This window comes from Eucalyptus grandis, chromosome 1 (genome assembly GCF_016545825.1).
Source record: "Eucalyptus grandis isolate ANBG69807.140 chromosome 1, ASM1654582v1, whole genome shotgun sequence".
Classification (NCBI taxonomy): domain Eukaryota; kingdom Viridiplantae; phylum Streptophyta; class Magnoliopsida; order Myrtales; family Myrtaceae; genus Eucalyptus; species Eucalyptus grandis.
In genome coordinates this window covers 535298-554583 of record NC_052612.1, presented here as the reverse complement: position 1 = coordinate 554583, position 19286 = coordinate 535298, and the positions used below count along the sequence as shown (strand labels likewise).

General features: G+C 39.4%; 1 protein-coding gene and 1 pseudogene across 2 annotated transcripts; one reads left to right on the top strand and one right to left on the bottom strand.

Annotated features, from left to right (window-relative positions):
• Positions 1-654: 654 nt before the first annotated feature.
• On the top strand, positions 655-3195 carry LOC120292610 (annotated as a pseudogene).
• A 1192-nt stretch (positions 3196-4387) lies between these two features.
• On the bottom strand, positions 4388-12849 carry LOC104444551 (plant UBX domain-containing protein 11). Of its 2 annotated transcripts, none has more exons than XM_010058354.3 (10): positions 12601-12849; positions 11942-12044; positions 11024-11076; positions 10808-10889; positions 10404-10469; positions 10247-10314; positions 8012-8227; positions 7404-7911; positions 5601-5831; positions 4388-4813 (listed from the first exon to the last, which is right to left on the bottom strand). In XM_010058354.3, the coding sequence occupies exons 2-10, from the start codon at positions 12039-12041 to the stop codon at positions 4569-4571; spliced, it is 1569 nt and encodes a 522-aa protein (XP_010056656.2). In that variant the 5' UTR covers positions 12042-12044; positions 12601-12849; the 3' UTR covers positions 4388-4568. The 2 variants fall into 2 exon arrangements, with proteins under 2 accessions (XP_010056656.2, XP_010056582.2); XM_010058280.3 differs by having other exon boundaries at positions 11942-12041.
• Between the last annotated feature and the right edge of the window lie 6437 nt (positions 12850-19286).

Here is a 19286-nt window from a genome sequence, read left to right as displayed (position 1 = left end):
TTTTAAATTTCGAAATTAATAATTGCCAAATAATTAAACATGCAATCCAAATTAAAAAAGAACTAGCAACCTAAATTAATTGATTTGATTTTTTTTTTTTTTGAAAATTCGAAATAAAATTCCTATTATGAACGTGCTGGATAATCCTAAAACAATGAATATTCTAAACGAACCTAATCTAACTCAGATTTTTTCGGATTTTTCTTTTCTTTTACGGGAGCAATCAAAATAAGACATCAAGATTAGCACGCAACAAACCAGGCAAGATATCATCCATGTCCATTTTGGAATAAATTGACGAATCATATCTCATGCATGAGATCGGATTGGCCAATTTCAAATAAAATCGCGAATCGTGAGATCGGATTAGCGATTTTTCTCTGTGCAATTGCGAGTCGTATTTCGAGCATGAAATTGGACTGTCAATCGTATCAACATTATGAAATTAGGAAAATTTCCTAATTCACGAGAATGCAAAAGATTTCTTTTGGACATGATAATATCAACTAAACATTCAAACATTGTCGCAATCTACGAATTACGCATAGGATATATGAAACTGAATTAATCAAGATTCTTACCTAATTTAAGGTATGGCTCAGATATTTTTTCTGAATTTGGACGGACAGTAGACCACGAGAATCACAATGAGGAATGTCTGACGATGGCTCGTGGTGGCTGTTCACGACGTTGCTCCGCAAGGATGATCAGGATGATCACGTGTCTTTTGAACGCGGCGAAAGCAAGTTGCTAAACTTCATGCGGTATGCAATTACATGGGAGATTTGAAGTGGACAAACACGCTGGGAAACAAAGAGGCACCACAACAGGTGGTGTTCCACTAATATGAACCAAGACCAAAGGATTAGTCAACTCTCGCTGACTACGCTGACTTTCACGAAGATGCTCACGGATCAACGTGGGTGGATTGTCAGAAGATCACGGCTTGACCAGGAGACAGAAGCGGCAACGGGAGGAACTCGGCACAGCGGGAGCTTCGACCATTGAAAGGAACCGTAAACGCTTCGTAGAGGTAATCAGCAGGAGGATGTGCTGCAGGCGCAAGGGACAAAGCCAGCCTTCTCGACTTGGACGAGCGTGCTTCCTTTTCCCTTTGTAAAATCGTTCGTCTCTTTCTCTCTAATTGAAGCCGTCTCTCCCGATTTTTGTGTGCGCTGTGCTATGGCCGTATGTATCAATATGTGGCCTCTCCCTCTGAAACCCTACGCGAAAACCTTTTTATAGGCTGAAGATTAGGGTTTTATTTTCCTTTTCAAATCAGCATCCGCGAAGATTTCTTTTTCACACGCAATATCACTTTTCTTTTCTTTTCCGCATCTCCTGATTTTATCATCTAAAGATAAGATTGTAACCCAATTTTCTTAAATTCAAAAAATCCACCGTAATATTATTTCAAATCTCCATTTAGGTAATTCTTGTCATTAAAAGAAAATGGGCTCGGGCCAATTTACTTGCTTCGTGGGCTTAGTCCGACCAGCCAAATTAAAGCTTAGAACTACTAAATCAAACCCATTTGTCACCGACCCAATGTAAATGCAAATTAAGAAATAAATGCACCTAAAACTATATGCTATGCAATTAACTATTTTTTCAGGAATAAAATTAACCCCTAATTTTTTAATGTAATAAATGACTAAGCGGGTCGCCAAAATATAGGTGTCAACATATACTTATAATTTCAGCGGCGGCCAAGAAAATGGATACGTGTGGCAATTTTCTTTGCTTTATAGTTTTCTGAAAATTGAAAAGAGTCTTCTTCAAACTAGGAGACAAACAAAATGATACTCTCAATGTTTTCAAAGAGGAATATGAAGAAAACTGAAGACCTGTTTGGTTCTTGAAAGATCTAAAGAGGTTGCGGTCTCTAAAATTCTTACCATAGCTCAATTAATCTCTTCAAAAGTGGTGTTCATTATGCAAATGTTTGGGTCAATCTATAGACCATCTATTTATGATTGGACCATTTACAGCCTCACGGCCGTGGTATTCTTATTCTATTCCTTCCAGGATTGACGAATCCTCTGTCATCTATTTTACGTGTTTAGATTGTGCGCTGCGCCTCCAAGCATATCCACCATTCACAACCACATCAACAACCACCAAACGTCAGTCTCTACAAAACCTAAGATAGATCTCCTAAAATTGCTACCAAAGCTTAAATCAGCTCCTTCAAGTTTAGCGGCTAAAGAAAACATCATCTGGAACAGAACAAAAGCCGGAAGAGTAGTATTTATTGCTTCTAGAATCAATGTCTTGAGGTAAAAATGTCATGGTTCCAGCAGTAAACTAGGCAATAGAATAAAAGAAAATTTGACTTGGCAACGTTAAAAGACCATAAGATATCAATTTAAGCTCCTTAAGCAGAGTCCACAATTAAAATGATGGCAAAAGTTTTCGCACCATATAATAAGTAACCGATAGGAGATTTATCCCACCAAGAGCATTAACAATTAGGCATCTAAAATGAATTGCCAGAGAAATTACTAAAGAAATTATTCAAGAAAAGCAAGCAAATAGGTGAAAAGAAGCCACAAACTCAAAGTTCACATTAGCTCCAACAATAGCTTTATGAGGTTGTGCATGCAAGCCCGAGTACTCCTCTACCTATAAAATTGTTGAATCGATATCAGAAGTACCCTCCGCAACGGCGAGCAGTCCCCCAGCGCCACCATGACCTCCGAGGAGAAGCTTGACATCGCCCGCCAGCTTGCCAAGCTCCGCGTCGACATCATCCAGGCCGGGTTCCCCGCTGCCTCCCAAGACAACTTCGACGCCGTCAAGGCCATTGCCCTCGAGGTCGGCAACGCCGTCGAGCCCCACAGCTACGTCCCCGTCATCTGTGGCCTCTCCCGGGGCAACGAGAAGGACATCCAGGCTGCCTGGGATGCCATCTGGTTCGCGGATCCGCACGTTCATCGCCACCAGCGGGATCCACATGGAATAAGCGGAAGAAGAGCAAACAGGAGGCGATTGACATTGCCAGGAGGATGGCAGCCTTCGCCCAGAGCTTGGGTGCGACGATGTCAAGTTCAGCCCCGAGGATGCCAGCAGGTTTTTTACGAAGCTCCTGTCTGTGCATGGTTTGGTTCCTGGCAGCAGTCGAGTCTGATTTGTCACTGTCTAGTTGGTAGTTCGCGATCAATTGGCAGGCCACGGGTAGGAGAGTGGTGTAGTTGGGGCAGGTTATTTCCGTGTTATGTATGGTTTCTTGCATTCGTGAATGGGTATAGATTTCTCGACGATTTGGGGAGTCAGTGAGTGAAGGAGAGAAAGGGTTTTAGTTTTAATGCGGAGTGGCTCGTGGGGAGCCCGACCGCCACTCCCTACCGTGCAAGGCCGACGTGGCCCTTCATATATCCTGAGTTTTGACTCTTTGCTCATCATCCTCCACAACATTGCTCAAAACATCAATTTTGTTTTCTTTTTTTCTTTTTTTACTTTTTTAATTTCACATGGCTTTTCGAAGGAAGATTTCCTCCCTCGTAAAATGAGCAGCATGACTCTGAAATAGAATATGCAACCTTAGAATTAAACATTCAATCAAAAACAAAAAATTCTTAGAACTAAACCGATGAAAATTTACTGGCTCCCCTAATTTCAAAATATGCAAGTTAGATTCCATGTTCCAAAAATTGAAAAACTTATTTTGATGGTAGGTTTCACTCAAAACTTATCATCTATAATTTTGAATAAATTTTTATGTTTTTCTTGATTTATATCTTTATGTAATCTTGTGATATTTCATAACCTTTGATGACGAGTGTATAATCTGAAATTACTAATTTAAATTTCCATTTTATGATTAAAATTTTTAATTATTAATGTTTCATATTGAGCTTCCATTTTATGACTAAGACTTTTTAATTATTAATGTTTCATATTTTTCATGTATTTAAATGTAAATTATGGTGAGTGAACTGTAAACAAGTAGTGACTATTAAAAATTATAATTTAATTGATAAAAATGCAAAACCTAAGTAGACCTTGGAGCCGACCCTAAAACTTATGACATGATAGATTCGAAATTACAGGATATGTAGGCTAAGTTTCAGGTTCCAAAAAAAAAGGAACATATTTTAATAGGTAAGTTCTAGATATTAAGTGAAATCTATACGGAAATTGAAACCGTTCTTTCTTGCCTCGTATGTGCAAAATCACTTGAACAAAATCAAATTACCTTACTCGTTTCTGTTGCTTGAAAATTTTAGGAGACAAAATTAGATCGGCCAACTTACAACCCGGCAGCCAACTGCCACCTATAACCTTGCTGCCCCGATTTCGGCCGTGCTCTCCCCACGAGCATCACTGCCTTTTCCCAGCCACGAAATCTCGGAACCCAGTCCATCATAGGATGCAAAACATAAAGCACCAACCAACTTCACAAATTTTGGATTATATATTGCAATTTCACTATAGGAAGATCTGAACATCACTGATCAAGCATCCATCCCGACTCCATTATTTCACATCTGTATATACCATTAACACCGGCCTGAAAAAGAAACAAGAGGAAAACAAAAACATTAACATATTCATATAATCACATCCTATCTTTCATCGCCATTGCCGCCATACTGCGTAGAGTTCCCATTCCAGAAAGAATTTCTATCGCTGAAACGATTATCATCTTCGTCATGCTTCAGAGTATGTATGTTGCTACCAAAAGGGGATGACATTGTTCTCCTGCTCCCGCCCTCAGTTCTGCTTCCCGTGGAAGTGTTCTGATTTGTCGAGTCACGGAGATTCCGTCCTTCTGTTCTTGTCGAGTTATTTTGAGGGGGAAGATTAGGATCTGAAGCATCAACGTCAATATATACAGAGTCAATACGGTTCTTTTCCAGATCAATTAAGCTACATAAGCAAAATCTAGTCTTAGAAAGCAATGGCAGAAGCTGCACTGAAGCAAAAATTTCGGCTCCAGAAGGACGACGTAATGCACAAGACTTGCCAGGCATGGCACCCATCATTACCATAGCAATTGGCATTCATAGATACCACCACAGCTCCCGCAAGTAAAATCTATGTGCGTGACTCACTCAACATAAGCAGCAATCACATTCATCCAGTGAACTAAAGGAGTGCGTCAGTCTGAAAGAGTTCAATGAACTTCATCCATCACTTCAAAACTTTTTCCTATGTTAATAAAATTCCACCACTCAATAACAAGAAAGCCACAAATAAAATGACTGCATGAGAAACTTCACATCCATATCCAAAAACCACATCCATAATTTACTCATAAATAGAAGCTTCAAGTGTAATCTATCTATGAACTATCTGGTAAGCAACAATGCTGTTTTGTTGCATTCTGATTTTTGTATGACACCTGCTCATGGCACTGATGTACTCGTGGACAATGCTTCCAGTCCTTTTGAATGAACATCCGGTTTTTTACCAAAAAAATTAGAAGAATCTTGAATGTGATAGACCACATCAATGCCTAATTTGATGCTTATGCGGGGGCAATGGAAACTAGGAAGATGTTATCAAATTCAAACCAAGTCAACACAATGAGATCAAACTTATCATAATTAGAGAGACAGAGGTTCTGCTACGAGCTATTTAATCCCATGTCAAACCTGATGAGCGGAATGCACCTCCAAGATAAGAAAGTGGATTCACGTAGGACAAGATCCTTCTCACAATTCCAAAGTATCCTCCATTATTTCCATCAGAAGAATCATCAGTTGAACTTGGTTGGTGCTGGGACAGGGAACCTCCTCTATTATGATTTGTACCTCTTTCTAGCGGAACCACTATCAATGCTTGTCTACCAACCAGTTCCAGCTCCAACAAAGATCTGTCCAAATCTACACAGACAACATAAAAGATGCAATGTGAACTTATAAACAGCATTTTAGCTGGAAGAGGATAACATTTTATGGCAAGCACACTGCTATAAGGGAAAATAAAGATCCATGTGAATGAAATGAAATTACTGCCTAAGAGATTGGCAGACAAACCAAACATGACATGATAACACTAAAACTTCTGGATTATGGACATGCATAAGAGACAGCATTGCAGGGAGCCACAGGGAATAGAGACACTTATATCACACTTGAATTCAATCTAATATTTCACAGGTGTTACCACCGTATGATATCCAAAAAAAGGGAGCGTGATTATACCAACTATTTTACCATAAACTCTTGCACTCTCCAAATTAAATAACAATAATACTCACAAATTTGACAATGTCTACAAAAGTTGAGTGACACTGAAAATTAGCACATTCTTTTGAATGCTACTTACCTGACTAGGGGTTAAAATAAAAATTCTTGTCCCAAAGCTGAGAAACTAATCAATTCAAGAAGCAGATCTAAAAATGGACGTTCAACATAGATATGTCAGATTTCTCTGAGTAATTAGATATCCTGAATGTCATGTTCCATGATCCTACTATATCAAGTATGTCTAGCTGTCCTTAAGTGTTTCAGAAACAATGGATTCGTCCCTTGACCTCAGGATAATGGCGCTACAATCATCTTGCTATCAACCGTTTCCAGAGAGATCAAAACAGTCTTGCCAGACTGTTATGCATACAAAAGCACCAACATGGCCATGTTCTTAAATTTAACATTGCTCATCACCATGCCTTTACTGTTAAGTGGTTCCCTCTGGGTAAGGAAATTAACCCACAAAAGAGAAACCAGCACAGCCTGCCCAGACTGAGCTGAAAATTCAACTACCCTTCTTATCACCCCACACATGAGAGATCAAAACAGTCTTGCCAGACTGAAGTAAAAATTTCAACTATCCTTTCTTTCCTAACTGCTTCAGTTCTCAGGTAAAGTTGTTTCTCGAAGCCTGTCTCCTGCTCAGGTTGGTACCTATCTTTCTAGCCAGAACCAAACTCACGTCTTGACAGTATATTCAGATTATCAACTCAGGTAGTCTAGTCCTTCTAGCCTTGTAATACATGTCTCAATTCCCTCAGTCAGTTTCGGTCTTGGGTTGAGGAAACTCCATAAAAGCGTTTTGTTGATATTATCTGTGGCCACATGCTGAGTCATATCTATAGGGTTTAACATGTTTCCGCCACCCTATCCTTATTGATTACTGCAAGCCATTCCAAACAGAAAAATGCAAATATTTTTCCCGCGAAAACTAAAGTTGCCCAATAAAATACTTCACTTAAAAGGTAAACCCAAAGACATAGCAAGACTCATGCTCCATAGACAAACCAAAACATACAAGCCAAAAAAATCCAAATCTAGAAAAGTGAACGGACTAAAAGTAGTTCCTTCATCACAAGAATGTAAGAAATGATGCTTAAAGATAAGCTAAAAGAATTGCTTAACCACAAAATAAAGTGATTGATTTGATAAATTAGTCACTCTAATTAAAGAGGGGTCCAGAAAAGATCTGCATAATCATACCTTGATCAGTAAATATCTTTCGAGGATATGGAATGGCCAAATTGTAGGAGTGAAAGTTACTATCTTGATTTTCATTCACATACTCTTTGACCGCTCTCAAAGAGTTTGTCACAGAGAACTTGTGTTGAAGACTTATACTGTTGGGCAAGCGGATATTTAAATGGACATCCATTGATTGACTACTACTGGGACGTTTGCAAGTCAAATCAACATCTACATCCTCCACAGAACGAGGCTTTTCCTCTGATGAAGTTACATTTGATTCTTTAGAGTTTGACTCTGGGATTTCTGAAATCTCCAATGAGCATTTCGCAGCTTCCTCTGAGACATAATTTCTTTTTTCAATGTGGGAAGACTTGTGATCATCTGAGTTGTTGCCAAGATCAGATGAACTAGGATCTCCTGATCCTTTAGATGCCCCAACTGAAGAAGAGGATTTCTCATCCCCAAGACTCCCTGAGTCATCTTGAAAGTCTGCCTTTAAAGATGGCTTGTCATCATCAATTTTCTGCCACATTATGACAGATTGCGCATAACGTAAAATAAGAGGCTTGTAATAAATAAACAAAACAGGTACACAATAGGTAATGGCGGAATATGAATTAAACCTCAGCAATGTCTTCACAGCATCTTTTTTCCTCGAGTATCTCAGTGGACACGAAAGGTACAGTATCAGACCCTTGATTGTGCTCGTCAGATGAAGCATTAACAGCTGTTCTTGAAGAACTACCTTGCTCTATTGAAGCCGTACTTGAAGCATGAGAACCAGATGGTTCAGAATTTCTAGCAGCGAGTGCTGCAGTCAAAACACTAGCAGTTGTTTCCTACAATAGCTAGCAGTTGTTTAGAGAATATATGAGTGCATTTGCACATGCGCAAGTCATCACCAGAAAATTTAAAATTTACCATCTGAAAAACTGCTGATAAAGGATACCAGGAATTATTGAGCTATCAATATGCACATCAAGATATCCTTTTTCCACCTCAGTAGCAAACTAGTACCCCTCGAGAATTAAAAATCTAGAGACGAAATCAGGATGGAGCTAATAATGATGTAGAGGTGGTCTAATGCCACCTTCAGCTTCTTTCATTGACTAATATATGCCTTCCTTTATGATTGTGTCTTTAATTGTGAATATCAGATATGATTCTTATAGACCAAGTACTGGAGGACTACATACAAATTAGATGTATCCATAACTCCAGACAAGTGAAAAAGATAAAGAACACGAACAAGTAAATTGACTTTTTCCCATTCCACCCCTATTAGTTCGTTATCCAATAGTTCAATGATACAGTACAATGTGCAGCTGAAAAACAGGTCCGTTATTGTTTCTAACCCATTAATAGTTTTCATCAAAACACATTTTAAAGATGGCTAAAAATTCATTGTAGGTATCAAAGCCAATGCTCCTAATGATTGTGCTTGGGGTTTGTTGTATCATGATTAAAAATGGGTTTAACCTGCATGATTTAAAAGGAAAGAGTTGAAACAGTTGTTGAATGAACTTCCTATGACTGAATAGGACATGCAAAAGTTACAATCTCATTCCAGGTACATATAAAAGAGCTGAAAACTAGCTTTGTTCATGGGAATCATCTAAACAGAAAAATAACTAGATATTTTGTATCAAGAAGGCACCTAATGTGATAACAAAACTGCTTAGATAAGTCTAGTCACCTCCAAATTTAGCGAAAATATCATGAAGTCAAGATTTTTAAGTCTTTGATATTTCACATGTGGATCAGCAGAAATGAAGACCCAACCAAAGGTTTATTTTGGGAAATTATTAGGCCTAGAAATTGGCCCAGGCCAATGTGGGCCCCACACTAACCATAAGGGCATTCTTCGAGCCTGCTCATTACTTTAAAATGTATAGGAGAAATTGGAGTTTTCATCCAAAGAACCCTTTGTTTTCAAATCGGGGTTATTAGTGTTTGAACACCACATAGTTAAGAACATAATCCATACATCCAACTTCCATTAGAATTTCCAAAAAGCTTAAGTGACAAGGCATCCTTTGAGCCTGCCACATAGGAAGATTCTGTTAAAAAGACTTATAAATGTGGGATGAATGGACTACTTAATTCAATACACACAGTGCAACGACAAATATCATCAATTTTAAAGTATACAGGGTCGCCAGATGCAACACTCGAAAGATAGGAGTATCTAGACAGTTTATTATTAGTATGTATGGTAAATTTTCCTATAAATCAGGTCTAGGGGAATCAGGACAAGCTTAGCCCCAAAGAGGAGAACTCGAGATTGCCCATTGAAATTTGTTGTAGGATGGACAGAAAACTTTTCCCAACTTAACCAAATGATGGAGAGGCCTTCCAACCTATAAGTATGCCTTAATGTTCAAAACATACAATTCAATTCTGGTGAGTACGAATAAGGATATAGGGGTAGGTGTGAGATAATCTATATATTCTAAAATGTATAGGTGCAAAATAGCGGAAGTGAAGTCCTAATGAGAAGTAAGACCAGTCAACAAAACTCAAGAGAAAAAAACAAAACATTCCATGAAGAAAGATTATGCAAAAACTAGCAAGGCTTAAAACCAAAGAGCACCATAAAAGACCACTGCTTAGCCAAACCAACTCAATTTTAGATGTTGAAGGGACTGAGAGTAAAATCATGTAGCGCTGAAAATGCCACCCTCATTTCCCTTTTGACCTAAACAAGCTTCTTTTATAAACTATGGAAAACAATAGTAGACAATAAGTTCTTTAAAGAGCACCATACTTTTGAAGGATTATACTAAAAGGGTAACCAAGCCAGTAATAACTCATCAAAGAAAGTCTTCAGCATAGTAAGAATGACCACGGTGGCATACCTGAATATGTAGACTCAACCATGCCTTTTCAAGGCCTAATGCTAGATCTTCAGCACTGATAAATCCCTCTAAACATACAAGAGAAACAAGTATTAAACAAAAGAATTTCATCAAATAATGCAACTGATACTTGGGAAAAAGAACAGATATAACACACCATTTTCCCAAAGTTTCACACCATTATACCCAACAGCTGTAATGCAAGGAACAGATCCCTGGGGATCTGTACAGCTTGATGTAAGGATAGGGTCTTTACTTAAAAAAATTGATACCACAGCGAAACATTATGCAGAGGGAGGAATTCACACTTCTACAGAAAATGGATAAAACAAAAGCAATTTCATGCACATGAAGAAAAAACTTCAAACGTGGCAGAAAAACATTTCCTATGCTCATTGTTGGGACAAAAGCTAAAATTATCTTGCAGAGGAAAAAAGTGCAGAAAGTGACAGAGACATTAATTTGTAAAAACATGAAGAATACAGCAGTCATGATTGTAAAAAAATAAAAATAAAGACCAACAAAATGATTTCAATGAGAAGCACTCCAATAAAAGGATACATATTTTCGAGAAGTTAGTGGCATCTGTACTTCCTTCGAGGACATGAAGAAAGATGCAGTACTTGGACAGTGACTCTGACACCTGATTGAAGCATCAAAGCGCCAACAGTGCAGTGGATTAGCCACAAAAATTTGAAAGAAAAAGTAGCCCAATGGCATGAAAGTTGTACAGCCTACTTAGATAACACCCTTTGAGCACTAAATCATAAAACTTACACGGAAATCCCTCCAAGTAGTTTCTTCCATTCGTGCTGATTCACCATCTTCACCTGCCATTGGATGAAAAGGCGGGGTCATGTAAACTTAATGTTAAGTGAAATAAAAAAGATTATTGTCGTTAGATTGACAAAAGGTCTCCCCCGGACCAACTATTGCTTTTGAAGGAATACTGAAGCAAGAATATGGCATTGACAAGAAAGAATTACTCTGTACTGATTACAGGGTAAGAAAAAGGGAAAAGGATATATATAAAATAATGCAGTGTACAAAATCAAGGCAGTGTACAAAATCAAGGGAAATTTTCAAATGAAAGAGAAGAAAAGAAATCTGCATCCAGGACTACAAGTTATGAGCACATCCATGAGCCAGCACTTAAACATATAATGTACACGGGAGTCAATCAACTGCTCCCTTTCCTTCAAAGCATAAGTTCAATGGATCCTCCTGGTTTAACTCCTAGATAAAAATAAACAGTATCCAAATGCTTTCAAACTTAAATCCACAGGATGCACCCTAACCTAGGATTACAAGCAATTAGCATTATATCGACATGCGGCAACAGGAAAACATTTAGTGACATCCTAAATGTAAATCAACTCTATCCTTCTTATATAAGAATCAAACAATCGAATAGCCTAATTAGTGGCCAAAAAAGGTCCTAGAATCTTCCCTCTACACAGATACTTTTGCAGCTTAGGTACGACTAACAGCTAAAAGCGACAGAGACCATTACATCACTAGATAAAGGATATAGGAGAAAATATTAAAAGAGAAGAGACAGAGAACACAAGACGAAGAAATCAAAAGGGGCTCCATATGTGCAGTAGCAGCAATAAAAGAGTCTCAACACCTGTCTCAGTTTTACTCTTCGGTACTGATCGAGGCAATACAACCTAATTATCAAAGAGCGATTACCTGAAATGTAGACAACGAAAAGTTTCCTCTGTATTTTGGCTTCAGAAATTGCTTCTAGTATCGATCCTTTATGCGTGAGAGACAACAGAGACTGCTCCATCTACTTAGAACAGGTAAGAAAACATAAATGTTAAGTCGCCGGGCATTAAAAAGAATCTTAAAACTCTAAATATACACTTCGCAGGCATGTGTAAAGAAATTAAAAAAAAAAAAAAAAATCTTGAATGGCTAAAAACTACATTTTTAGGGGAAGCAAGATATCAGAACCGAAATTTACCAACAGAATTAAAAAGGGCGTCTCCTCAATGATTCAAATCGAGACACCGCCAATCAAACTACAACGAGACAGACAACATTCGCGGAACAGCAAGTAAAATTCACAGGCACGTGGACACGACATCGAATTATCCTATCGGAATCACTGACAAAATCGACCGGACGAGTGACAGCAACACCCAATTCAGCGCCATAGAAAACCCTAAAAATGAAAAACTCGAACAAAAAGGGGGGAAAAACCCCCGAAATGAGCGATGGAAGTTTATCGAAGGACGCAAAGCGGAGGATTCCGGGCTGCGAAAGAACCCAATCAGGCTAAGATTCCGCCGGGCCTGAAGACGATCGAAACGAACGCCGAAGAGCGGAATTCAGCATCGGATTACCTCGGCGGGAGAAACGGAATTCGGCAGAGTCAGAGGTCGACGCGCAGGGGAGGGGGCGGAGAGGAAGCCGGGTCAGGGGCGAGGCCTACTCCTCTTCCTCTCGATGAAGACGGCGACGGCGACGATGGTCTAGAGAGAGAAACTGTCAGGGCGGGGGGAAGACGCGACTAGAACTGTGCTCCGTGTAGAGAGAGAAAGAGAGTCGGTGCCGTCGTCGACCTTCGGTCGAAAGCGTGCCCCTTCGTGTCTTGTTCTCGCATTCTGGGATTTTTATTTATTTATTTATTTTTTGGAACACGAAATGGCAAGAATAAATATAAAAAGAGTCGTAATACCACGGCCAATTCAGCCATTCACCTTTAATTATGTTAAGTTAATAATCATCAACTTTTCAATTCTGTTAATTTAATCACAGATATATTATTTTGAATATTTAGCCAAAAGGACCGTATTAGCAAATCATTAAAAGATCTAGCGCTACATTAACAAATTATCAAAATATCTAGCATTAGATTATCACAATCGAAAGGCTTAACATTAAATTGACAAATTGCCAAAACATCAAAGTTAAATTGACGCAATTGATAAATTTATAATTAAATTGGCTTCCGTGTAATGAGAGGAAATTTTCTTTTGTTTTTTAATTTAACACGACGAAATAGCAAGAATAAATTTTTTTTTTTAAAAAGTCATAATACGATAGCCAATTTAGCCCTTCAACTTCAATGTGTGCCAATTTAGATCTAAATTTTTTTGACCATTTTCTAATTTAGTTATAAGCCTTTAATTTTATCAATTTAATCATAAATATATTATTTTGAATATTTGGCTAAAATGACTATATTAACAAATAGTTAAAAAGTCTAAGACTATATTGACAAATTATATAAAAATTTAGAATTGAATTAGAACAATTGAAATATTTAATACTAAGTTGACAAATCGCCAAAATGTTCAGCAATAAATCGGCACAATTGAATTTTTATAATCAAATTGGCTTCATACAATAAGATTAAGGATTTTTTTTATTTAACATGAGATGGCGAGCATAAATAAATATATATATACAAGTCACAATACAACAATCAATTTAACCCTTTACTCAATTTAGTTCTAATTTTTTTAATGATTTTTCAATTAAGTCATGAGCCTTTCAATTTTGTCAATTAATCCTAAATAATATTTGTCAAAATAATTATAAACCTATTATTTTAGTTATTTTGCCAACATGACAATGTTAATAAATCATCAAAATATTTTGAATTGAACTCACACAAATTGAAGGATTTAACACTAAGTTGACAAATCACCAAAATGTTCAACCATAAATTGGTACAATTGAGAGTTTTACAATTACATTGACCTCCTTACACTAGGATTAAATATTTTTTTCCGGATAATTTTCCCCTCCAGAAATAGCCCGTCTTATAAATCCCCATGTGCTTTCTTGATATTTTTAGCTAAAAAATAGATATTTCTCTTTTCATTTGGAAAGGAAAATGACGAAATTAATAAAATAAAAAAATACATCCGGCCAAAAATTACTTTCTATTCTTTCCTACGCTACTGTCTCGCACCCTATTAGACCGCAAACTAGGAAACTCGACCCGACCCGACCCGACCCGAACACGAACGAAGTTTGGTGACATGTTTCGGGTATTGATACTGTTCGGATAACAAATATAAAACAAGCGGGTCGGTTCAGGGTCGAAACATTGCTCGATCGACGCGCCAAACAAACCAAACAGACTGTGTTTTCGAAAACCCGTCCCTCCCCTTCGGCTTCTTCTCCGACGACTGCGTCTTCTCGTGGATTCCGCTGCCGCCCTCCGATCGACGCGCCTCCGCTTCGCCGTCGCCGTCGCCGTCGCCACCCCTCGTCTCAACGCCGGAACCGTAGCCGCCGCTGATTCCGTTTTTCCTCGGAGTCGGGAGAAATTCTACCGCGACTTCTCGCGCGCGCGTTTACATGACGGCTTGACGATCCAGGGTGTCTTTAAATTCGTCGGCAGGCGTCGGTCAAATCGTAAAGCTCGCGACAGAGACGGGTGGAGTTTAGACGCCCAGGAAAAAGAAGCAAGAAAGGAAAGCTCTGTTCACGAACTCGGAAGAAACAGAGGGTTGGACTCGGAGCTCTTCTCGGTAAGGTTTCGTTCTTCAGACGCCATCTCTGCTCCTTTTTTTTTTTTTTTTTTTTGTTTCTTGGATGCTTATCTTCAATTGGTGTGGTTTTGCGGTGTCTCGTCTGGTGCTCTGGTTCTTGGTTCTTTCCCGTTGTTCTTGAAGTTCATGAACAGAACAGGGAGGGTCAGCGTTTCGGAGGGGGTGATTGGGTCGGTTTTATTGGGAATTTCTCTGTATGCTAAACTATTGGCGGGGAAGAGTATTCCTTTTCCAGACTCACTTGCTACAAGCAGAATCTGGGACTTCTTTTGGGTCTCGGAACTGTCATGCTTTTGCATAAAGTTTGTTAATTTGTTGCGAGAAAACTTGACCTAAGCATGTGTTGCAGAAATCCACATTTTTTGTTTTAAATGTTCTCTGCTCTGGCCAGTCAAGCTGATGCTTGTTCCACTTTTAATGGAGTTTGAGGTTATATTTCTCTGGCTTTATTTACTCAATCCATGTTCAGGTTATGAAGCACCAAAACTGAGGTAAGCTGTCGTCAAATCCCATCCCACTGGCTGGAATTAGAGAGCAATCTCTCTCCATAACTCCAGTTGGTCAACTTAGTCTTGAGTCTTGACCAGTAAGTTTGTTCTTGTCCATGATCGCATTTATGCGCGCTTGTGTGACATATCTAGCTACGTTCACTGAAAGTGACTTTGCTCATATTGGGTTTCATTGTCTTTCTGAGCAGAGACCAGCGACACACTTAAACTCCATCTCAAGGACATTGGGTTAGAATTTTCTTGGCCTATTGGTAGAATTAAAGAAGCACTTTCAGAATTAAATGGTATCAACTGTTCAACCCCCACGACGTGCTCAGGAAAATTTGCAGAATCAATTTCTGCTCTAGTTGAAGAACAAAACATTCCAGAGGCAAAAATTGCACTTGCATCTGGAGTTTCAGCTTTCCTCTGGCTCTACACCTGTATCCAAGGGTATGTCTCTTTTAATCAGGTTCAGTAATTTTTTTTGAGCCCCCATGCGTGTTAATCACTTATTTTATCTATCCTTCATGGTGTTTGTATTAAGTAAACTATGGTCTGGATCCTTTTCACTCTTACAGTCTCATATATCTTTGTACTCTGTTCAGCTTCTTCTAGATCATTTCATTTGCTGGAGAAGGTCCATTGTCAAGCATCCAATGTTACAATAATCTCAGTTAACGAATGAATTGAACTTCATGTCTCAGAGGAGAAAATTTCCTTAGCTTGATTTACTCATATTACAATCACATGTGCTGAATGGGTACTTTAGATCTGGAATGTTTGACTGCCTTGTGGATATCCAGTCCTCTTGTCGCATGAATCAAATATTCTTCTGGCTGCTGTCTGATAATATGACTAGAGTTGGATTTCTAAGTGTCAACCATAGCATCTTTAGTATGCATAGAGCAAATTTCATCTTGGGTCCAGGCAGACTGATGTTCAGATTATGCTCATTTTTTAACTGATGGGACAGAAAGCAATTTTTGTTTTACATATGTTGGCCATTCTTGTGCAGTGCAGCATCCCAATTTGTAGAACTGCTTGTTCAACATAAAGTCTTGGGTGGTTGATTATTGTCTTTATACTTACTTCCGGAGCTCCGCTTGGCGGCCACCGGAACAATCCAAGCGATGCGGAAGCGCGGACCATCGTCAGCTGCCGCCAGAGCAAGCCAGGCGACGCGGAGGCTCCTGATGACAAGGAGCCAAACTGCCGCGGCGGCGGCGGCGGAGGCGGCGGCCTCTGCAGTGGCTGAGAGGCTGCCGGAAGAAATCATTGATGAGATACTGTCGAGACTGCCGGCCAAGTCCCTGATCCGATTTAGATGTGTCTGCAAACGGTGGCGATCTTTGATTTCCGACCGGGGCTTCGCCAAATCGCATCTGCAGAGGTTGAAGGCAAGGGATATGGTTTCTAGCCAGAGAATCGTCAAGAGCGACCCCATCGAGACCATAGACTACGAAGCGTTCGATGGCGGCGGTGCCGATGGTCGCATGGCAGCTTGGTCTCATGATTTAGGAAACGACAATCCTAGATCGATGCTCGTAATCGTGGGGTCCTGCGATGGGTTGGTGTGTTTCGAGTTGTGGGGCGGATTTTTTCTATACAACCCAACCACCGGGGAGTCCAGGAATGTTCCTATTTCCGATCTTGATCTTATAGGTGAGGGCGAGCTCTTCAATGGATTCGGATACGACCCTGCAGTCGATGACTATAAAATAGTTCATGCTTATTATTATGATGGGCATTTAGGAGGTGTTGAGGATCCTGGAATGTGGCGGGTGGCGATATTTTCGCTCAAGTCCGGTTCTTGGAGAAGGATGGAAGTCCAACTAGACATCCACCCCAGAGGATTTCATGGGAATAACTCTGGCTTAGGATTCGAATGGCACAAATCTCGCCGAGGAATTTGTTGGAACGGGGCCTTACACTGGTGCTTGGAGTATAAGGAATTAAACAATAAAGGGTTCTACGATAGCGGGCCAGTGATTGTGTCATTCAACTTGTCGGAAGACAAATTTCACGAGGAGCTTCCAGTTCCTAAATTCACACAAATCCCGAGTCCCACTACCACTATCTCCATAGTGGGACTCGGGATTCACGGGGCCAATCTCTTAATGTATGTTGGGACTCCCACCATCTTCATGGCATGGATAATGAAAGAGAATACGAGAGGAGGATCATGGAAAAAATTGTACAGAGTTTCGACTGGAGGCATTTATATGCTACCTCAGGAGCAGATCCCCATCGCGTACACTAGAAGCAGAAAAATTGTTTTCGAGCTCGGTTCATCGGAAATGATTCTGTTCAATCCGAAACGTGAATGGGGTAATGTCGAGCTTCATTATCCCACCAGGGCATATGGCGGATCTGCCATCTATATAGAAACTTTTGTTTCTCCCTATCTCGGTTGCGAGCCTTCAAAGGATCTAGAGCTTCTAAGAGTTGTTTTAGTGGATTCAGTTCGACTGTTTTTCTTATCTAAGTCGAAGTGTCTAAACGTATTGTTGCCTAATGGGACTACCGTGGGAATCGCGTTAAGGGAACCCAACCTGACCATGGCCTTCGGAGATTTCATGCCGATGGCCAAAGAAAGGTACAATCAAGCCAAAGCGCAAGATCCATCACTAAGGTCGAAGCGTCCCATCGCATGGGAGAGTAATGAGTTGTGTCACAAAACTGATTAGAGAACCTGCAGCAAGTAGAAAGAGATAAAGAAGGAAGAGAGAAGGAATAGAGAGGAGGAGAAAGAGTAAAAGAAAGAAACAAAGAGAGGGCTGTAGATTTTCTGTAATAACAGGAACCCTACACCCATTGTATTTATATTGAATATAAATTATATATGACAATAATATCCTTATGTAAGTAAAAAGGGAAATAAAACTCTAATAATAAAGGAAACTCAATTAAAGTAACTTAACACTCCCCCTCTAGCTGGAGCATATAGGTTACCCATGCCCAGCTTGGAACAATCAGTAACGAAAGTAAGACAAAATAATGTTTGGTAAACATATCAGCAAACTGATCTCCAACGTAAGGATACCCATGCCCAGCTTGGAACAACCAGTAACAAAAGTAAGACCAAATAATGCTTGGGTAAACATATTAGCAAACTGATCTCCAACGTAAGGAGTAGCAACCAACGTAAGAAAGTAGCAACTAGCTTCTGCTTCACAACATCCCGAACAAAGTGACAGTCAACCTCTATATGCTTAGTTCGCTCTTGAAAAAGATGATTCCCAGCAATATAAATAGCTGCTTGATTATCACACATCATATCAATAGGTTGATTAATTAAAAATCCAAGCTTCTGGAAAAGAGATTTCAACCATAACAATTTGGCCACAGTATGTGCCATAACACAATATTCAGCCTCCTAGTTTGTTTCTTCCTATAGATAGTAGAGCTCAATCAGCAATCGTAGCAGCAGCAACGGTAGTAATAGTAGCAGTAGTAGCAGCAACGGTAATAGCAACAGCAGAGAGATTTCAACCACAACAATTTGGCCACAGTATATGCCATAGCACAATATTCAGCCTCCGGATCAAAAGTCGAATAATTTTCGACAACTTTAAGCCTCACAAGCACCACATCTTGTGTCTTCACATGAGTATTGGGCAAAAGTCATATGTTGTTCGCTTGCTGTTCTTTTAATTTACTGAGAGTGTGCATATTCACTTTAATGGCTGTACTTACTTATTTTACTGTTTGTTTGTATGTAATATCTTTTTCCGATTAGGATGGCTCTGGCAACACAACTGATGCTTTTGAGGTTGGTATTTTATTCTTTTTTGCATTGTACCCAGCTGTCGATATATTCTCACAAATGGGTATCACTTGCCTTTTAGAAGTTCTGTTGTTGTGAATTTTGATAGTACCCCCCCCCCCCCCCTTCCCCAGGGGGCTTGTATTATGGCCTTTGAACACATGACATGCTATGATAGATTTTCTCTAGTTCTGATAGAGTTTCTCTAGTTCTCTGTGCTTCTTCAAGCGATTGCATTGATATATGCGTGAAATCTCTCACAGAAT

What these genes read in the sequence shown, in the direction of transcription:
- LOC104444551 (XM_010058354.3), bottom strand. Translation starts at nt 12,041, where the DNA reads ATGGAGCAGTCTCTGTTGTCTCTCACGCATAAAGGATCGATACTAGAA. An exon ending in GGTTGAGTCTACATATTCAG is followed by an intron (nt 8,228 to 10,246) that starts GTATGCCACCGT and finishes TAGCTATTGTAG; the next exon opens with GAAACAACTGCTAGTGTTTT. An exon ending in AGGTGCATTCCGCTCATCAG is followed by an intron (nt 4,814 to 5,600) that starts GTTTGACATGGG and finishes TTGATGCTTCAG; the next exon opens with ATCCTAATCTTCCCCCTCAA.